This window comes from Alligator sinensis, unplaced genomic scaffold (assembly GCF_000455745.1).
Source record: "Alligator sinensis unplaced genomic scaffold, ASM45574v1 scaffold119_2, whole genome shotgun sequence".
Taxonomy (NCBI): domain Eukaryota; kingdom Metazoa; phylum Chordata; order Crocodylia; family Alligatoridae; genus Alligator; species Alligator sinensis.
In genome coordinates, this window is record NW_005842242.1 from 788,629 (window position 1) to 795,027 (window position 6,399).

Below are 6,399 nucleotides of genomic sequence, written 5' to 3' on the forward strand. Positions count from 1 at the left end.
TTTGGTGGCAAGCAGGATGTGGTCATATTTCCTTCTGGTTATGATTGATATTCACAGAAGAGAAAAAGGATGGGATACTCTTCTGGGCAGTAATTTGTTATGTGGTGAGGTATGTCTGGGCTCTGTGATGATGGAAATTACCTTGAGTTCTGATTCCTTTTGACCAGGTGTGGACAAAATGTGGCCCGTGGGCCAGATGTGGCCCACCAAGGCATTCTATTCAGCTTGTGGGGCCCCTAAAAATTTTAGAAAATTAATATTCATCTGCCCTGGGCTGTCTGTCATGCGGCCCCCGATGGCTTGCCAAAACTCAGTAAGCAGCCCTCTGCCCAAAATAATTGCCCGCCCCTGCTTTTGACTCTAAACCAACATGGCTACAACTTGGATACCTGACACGTGGACGATATAGAATTTTAGCCGATTTCTTAAAATGAAATCTCCATAATTTTACAAGGAGGAAGCAAACTTTACCATCTGAAACCTGAGACCCCGCTCCTCCCTTTGTTCAAGGTAATCCTACATGTAATCTCCACCCTCTCCTGGCTTTTATAGTCTGTTACTGATTTGGGAGATGTGACAAAAGATGATGTGTCCCTGAAGAGGAGCAGAACTGGTTGCGTCTCCCTGTCTTTGTTGAATAAGGAATGAACAACTGAGCCAGCTCATTTACCCTCCAAAAAGAAGAAGAGTGAAAACTGATACACCTGCAGCTGAATTTATTTTACAGGTAAGACACTTAAAACCTGGAGTCTTTGTGGCCGAGCAGTTCATCAACAGGGAGCCAGATATACGGTGTGAACAAACCTTGCAGCAATTGACTGCATTGCATGAGAGTTGAAAGGGAAAGTTCAGGCAAGTCAATATAAGAGAGAAGTGAGAACATAAGGCAGCTAGTCCACAAGCTTGCAGGAGATAACGTGAGAACTTGCCCTGTCATTGCTTCATGTAACAGAGGCTCCTGTACTGAAAGCGGGGCAAACATAGTAGGCTGTGCAGGCAGGTGGGCAGCTGAGACAGGGGCTGCATGCAGCAGACCAAAGTTGCAATGGGAAAGACCAAGCTGCTCATTAGACCTAAAGGTGACCATCTCTATGGGTTAGTAAGCCACCTGACTCAGATAGGGCAGCATCCTGGGGTAGATAACCCTTGGAGCAGAAAGGGGAGCGAGGGGGATCATTTTGCAGGGAATTGAGGTCTCCAGAGAGAGTGGCGGCATGAGAACCCCTTGCAGGCACCAAAGCACTCTGAAAGCAAAGCCAAGAGAGCCCCAGGGATGCAGCCTGCTTTAATGGTTATTTACCCAGAGTAGGGGGAGGTTTTCATTAAGCCATAACTTGCCTTTTTTTCCTGTTTGTTTACCCAGTGTGGGGAGGTTTTAAAATGATAGCCTGCCTTTATGTTCTAGTTTAAACTGGCAGGCCAGATGTGGCTAAAAGGGGTGAAGAGAAGAACAAAGGAGTGCCCAAGGGGCATGGGAGGTTTTGATCCCTGCCAGGGCCTGGGCACAAGACAGGTAGGTGGAAGCCAAGATGGCCAAAAGCCTAGACCAGGAGAAGCAAGGTACAGGCAGCTGGAGGCTGAGGGGGCCAGGGCCAGAGCCCAAGAGAGGTAAGAGCAGGACACAGGGGCCCAAGAAGGGTGAGAGTAGGAGATGGGGGGCCTGAGAAAGTCAGAAACCAGGGCTAGGGCCCAGAAGCTGGGGTCCGGGACAGTGGACCTTGGGCTAGGGGCATTCAGCTAGAGAAAAGGGGCCAAAGCTGGGAGCAACAAAGATTTTCAGGCAGAGGGGGCAAACATTGCTTTGGGATTAATTATCTCACTGAATTGATAACTGATAACATCTGCAAGGCATGGGCATGGCTGTAGGGGTGGGCGGAGGCCACACATGCAGCCTTTAAGGTGCCCAGTGCTCTAAGAAACTCATATGGCCAGAAGGGCCACAACAGATTGGGCCAAAACAGCTTGGTAGTGGACTGACTATTGCTTGGCTTCACAGATTTGTGGATTTGCATTCACTAAATAAATATAAATAGTAGACTGGACTCCTTTGGGGCAGCCTCCCAACCTTTCTTCTTTTACAACATCAATGTATGGCAGGCGAGCAGTGGGGAAGGGTACCCCGAGGGACTGGAGGAGGCAGGAGTCATGCATCTGCTGGAGGGTGCTACAGTCCCTCTGGGCACAGGTCCTGTTACACTCCTGTACCGGATGGCAAATATTTATATGAGTGAGTTTTGCAACCCTGAGGTACTTACAATTCATTTTTTCATAGGTTCTGAGTGGATACTGTAAGTATATTGACCCTTTCAGTGCCGTTTATAATTGTAACCCTATTGGCTGAAGAAAACTGGCTTTGGGGAATTGGCTAAAGACTTCAGACAACACAGCTGGAGCCCCTTCTATCCGTTTCCTTTACTTTTCCTGAACATAAAATATGGCCTCTCTACTGAAGCCACAAGCAATACAAGCATTTTCTGATCCTCACTACATAATGAGTGACTTCGGGGATTTTAGCAATCAGAACTCTTGGTAGAGGTGATATCTTTTATTAAACCAATTCAATTGTTGCAAAAAAATGTTATTTATTTGCAAGCTTTTGGGCACATGAGCCCTTCCTCGGGCATTGGAGTGTGCAAAGATTGTAAATTTTCTCCCAGGTGGAAATGAAAATTTCTATTTTTCAGGAGACCTGAAAGGTAGTGTAAGATCTCCTGGTTGAAAAAGTTCATTTTATGCAAGGGTCAGAGAAAAGTTGGAGCAGCCTATTGACCTCACAGTTGTCTGATGGTAAGCAGGGCTTGAATGATGTTTCTTTCTTGTCGTGATGTTTCATACTTCACAGGAGGATGGGTGATGGAAGGCTTTCCCAGGCAAAGAATTTCTCTTGTGCTGAGGCTGCTCTATGAGCATGCAAATTTGGCTCGAGACCGAAGGCTGGAGCAGGGGTGTCAGTTTTCAGATTTCAAGGTGTTGAATTTTGCTTCCTTCTTGTAAAATTATGATGTTTTCAATTCAAAGCGGCTAATTTTGATATCTTCCATGTTTCAGGGATACAGGTTGTAGCCGTGTTGGTCTACAGGCAAAAGCAAGTGGAACTCTTGGCAGAGGTGATATCTTTTATTAGAGATTTTATTAGGGAATTTTATACATTTGTTTCTCTTGGCTTACATTCTGGGCATTGCCTTCCCTTTTTGAATACGTCTATCTGATTTGATGTCAGTTTTAGAGCAATGGCTCTAAAGGAGGAGAAACTTCTATTCTATTTCTATCATTTATTAACAGAGTTTCATACCATATCTACTTCTTACCTTGGCATTTAGGGAGAATGTTAAGTTCAGATCCCTGAGAGTCCTGCTGGGTCAACAGTTGGTACTGTAATAGTTATTCATTATATTGCACTCTGTATTGGCTGATATTTAGTGATTCAAACTCTTTAGACCTTGCATGCAAATATCTGTGTGTATACACACCTCAAACTCACTAGAAGCCACTTGGTTCATTCCCACTAGCCACTGGCTTCCTTATGGTGTTACTCATCAAATACTGTAATTTTAAGCAGTTGTCTCTTGCTAAAGCTCTCTACCCAGATAGATGTTGGGCTAGCCAGCTAGTTAGCTCCCCTTGACTGGATCTTCAGCTACAGTTGGCTTGTTCATTTTTCATCCTTTCTGCACTGGGAAGCTGGAGGTCCTCGTCTTTTTTGGGATTCTTGAAGTCTGGGTGATGATGCTGGGAGCTTTCCTTAGCTCTGGGTGGACTGGGTTTCCAGGGGCTAGAGTTCCTATGTCTTACAGGAGCAACAGATCAGATGGAGATAGCCATGCTCTCCTAGCTGAGCTTGTAAATCAGTAGTTTGATTTTGAGGGACAGGATCTGCTGGCTTCCTCTGAAAACTGAGTGGGGAACAGGAAGAGTTAGTACATCTGAGCCTCCCAGCTCAACCTCATGTTCTGCTATGGATGCCTGCTGTGGACATGGTCTACAGCTGGGAAACCAACCTGGATGATGATGATAGCTGGAAAAAACCCCACTCCAACCACTTCCACCAAAGGGAGAGGACTGGAGATACAAGAAAGAAAAATCCCAGGCAGCTCTCAGCTGGTAGCACTGAGTGCTAATCTGCTTCTAGTTCATGTTGCCTACCATTTCCTAGTCTCTTGGAGCCACAGTTCCTATCACTTGTAACACGAGAATGATCCTATTCCTATTGTTGCTCTCTCCTATTGAGATTGTAAGTCCTTCTGAGCAGGAAGTCTGTATTAAATGTATGCATGAAGTACCCGGCACAGTAGGGACCTCAAGACGGGACTGTAGTATGACAGCAGCAGCACCAAACTAATATTTGCATAGCTGGAGAACATACATTTGGATTAATTCATTTTTAAGATTTTTACTCAATATGGTAGGCTGTGCTAAGCTAGTCAGGCAGTTCACGGGGCTTGATTTTGTAAGGCACTTGCCAATTTAATTAGGTAGTGAGCAAAGGAACCATAGCACAATGACTGGGGTGACATGCACTTAGAACATAACCATTTCTTTTCTAGCTTTTTTTTGCAGGCACCATGAACATCCAGGAATATTTCACCAGAATTTCTTACAAAGGCCCCAGTGAAAACCTGGACTTGGAGACATTAACTGCAATCCTCCAGCACCACATCCGGGCTGTTCCCTTTGAGAACCTCAGCATCCACTGCAGGGAGACCATTGCGCTGGAGTTGGAACCAGTGTATAACAAAATAGTGAGGAGGAATCGTGGTGGCTGGTGCTTGGAAAGTAACCAGCTGTTGTTCTGGGTTCTGAAAACACTGGGATTTAATGTCACTCTTCTGGGAGGAAAAGTGTACGACCCAGATGATAAGACATATGCTGATCATCCCAATCACCTTCTGTTAAAAGTGGCCCTTGCTGACAAATCTTACATTCTGGATGGTGGGTTTGGGGCGGACTATCAAATGTGGGAGCCCATGGAGCTGATTTCTGGGAAAGAGCAGTCTCAGACTCCTGGCACCTTTCGCTTTCTGGAAGAGAAGGGGACCTGGCACCTGGAGAAGAGAAAAAGGCAGGCATACTTTTCCAGCCATGGCCACTCTAAGGTTCATCTACTGCAAACAAATGACTACAGGAAGATTTACATCTTTACCCTTGAGCCACGAGAGATAGAAGATTTCAGGGCCTTGAATGTGGAGTGCCAGACATCTCCAGATTTTGTTTTGGTACGGAAGTCCATCTGCAGCCTCCAGACCACCAGTGGGATGCGGTCCTTAATTGGGTGGAGATATACTGAGATAAAATACAACTACAGGGAGAACATGGATCTGATAGAAGCCACGATTCTTCCTGACGAAGAGGTGGAGAAGACACTGAAAGACAAATTCAATATTACTCTAGATAAGAAACTTCAACCAGTGAATAAAGGCAAGTCATCTGTGTTTCACCACTTGGCCAGACTCTAATCCCACAGGGTAACATCAGAAAGAATCTCTCTCAGCATCCAGTTGATTTCAAATCACCTAAGGCCTGGGTTATCACTTTTCATCATGGGTAATGAGAAGGGTGGCACTGTAGGAAAGAAATGCTGATTCTCACAGCTCCACTTCCTTCCCTGCTTCTTCCTTTGCTCCAGATGTGTATACCAGTTACAATTTGCTTCCTACTTGGGCCAAGCTCGGCTGCACCGGCTGGTGAATTGGGAACTGAAAGCAAGTCTTTGCCTATTCTCTGCTTCGCCTTCCATACAGCTGCTCAAGGAATATCAATGCAGAAAGACCATGCAAGCCCCCTTACACTTGAATGATAAGGCACGGGCACAGTGTTTCTTAAATCTGCTGGTTCCCACCTGTGGCTCTGCGTCAACACATTGTGCATCAGGGATTTAGACCCTGCTCATGGCCAAACATTAATTTACTGCCACATTTGCAGCCCGAAAAGCAGACAGCTAATGGGATGTTTATTGACCTGCTTCTGAGTCTTGACACAGCCTCCAAGTTCTTCGTGACCTGAGCATGTAGGGACACCTGTGGGACCAATTTTGGTGGAAATGACAGCATTTATAAAAAATATAAATTAAGCCTGATTTTTAAAACCATTTTCACTGACAGCATTAACTCAGATTTTCCCCAGTTAAAAGACTCATGATGATTAATTTTCATTAGTCAATATATTTTTCAAAATTGTTTGTTTGGTGAGAAATATTTTAGGATGACCTGCCTTTTAAAATAAAATTTCTGCTCCATTGTTGCTGTGGTGGGTACATTTCATCCGAATCATCAGCCACTGTATATAATGCTTTTAAACTGGGGTCACTGTCCTGCAAAACCTCGCTTGTGAACGGTTAATACTAAGTCAATGGAGTTACTTTCCTGTGTAAGGAGCACAAATGTTTGCTGTTTTAATTGATCT

At 44.9% G+C, this 6,399-nt stretch overlaps 1 protein-coding gene across 2 annotated transcripts; it reads left to right on the top strand.

Annotated features, from left to right (window-relative positions):
- Window positions 1-594: 594 nt before the first annotated feature.
- LOC102378789 (arylamine N-acetyltransferase, pineal gland isozyme NAT-3-like) lies at window positions 595-5,453 on the top strand. 2 transcript variants are annotated; one of them, XM_025208653.1, is made up of 2 exons: window positions 595-727; window positions 4,545-5,453. In XM_025208653.1, the coding sequence occupies exon 2, from the start codon at window positions 4,563-4,565 to the stop codon at window positions 5,451-5,453; it is 891 nt and encodes a 296-aa protein (XP_025064438.1). In that variant the 5' UTR covers window positions 595-727; window positions 4,545-4,562. The 2 variants fall into 2 exon arrangements, with proteins under 2 accessions (XP_025064438.1, XP_006027502.1); XM_006027440.1 differs by lacking the exon at window positions 595-727 and adding an exon at window positions 3,084-3,107.
- The last annotated feature ends 946 nt before the right edge of the window (window positions 5,454-6,399 follow it).

What these genes read in the sequence shown, in the direction of transcription:
- LOC102378789 (XM_025208653.1), top strand. Translation starts at nt 4,563, where the DNA reads ATGAACATCCAGGAATATTTCACCAGAATTTCTTACAAAGGCCCCAGT.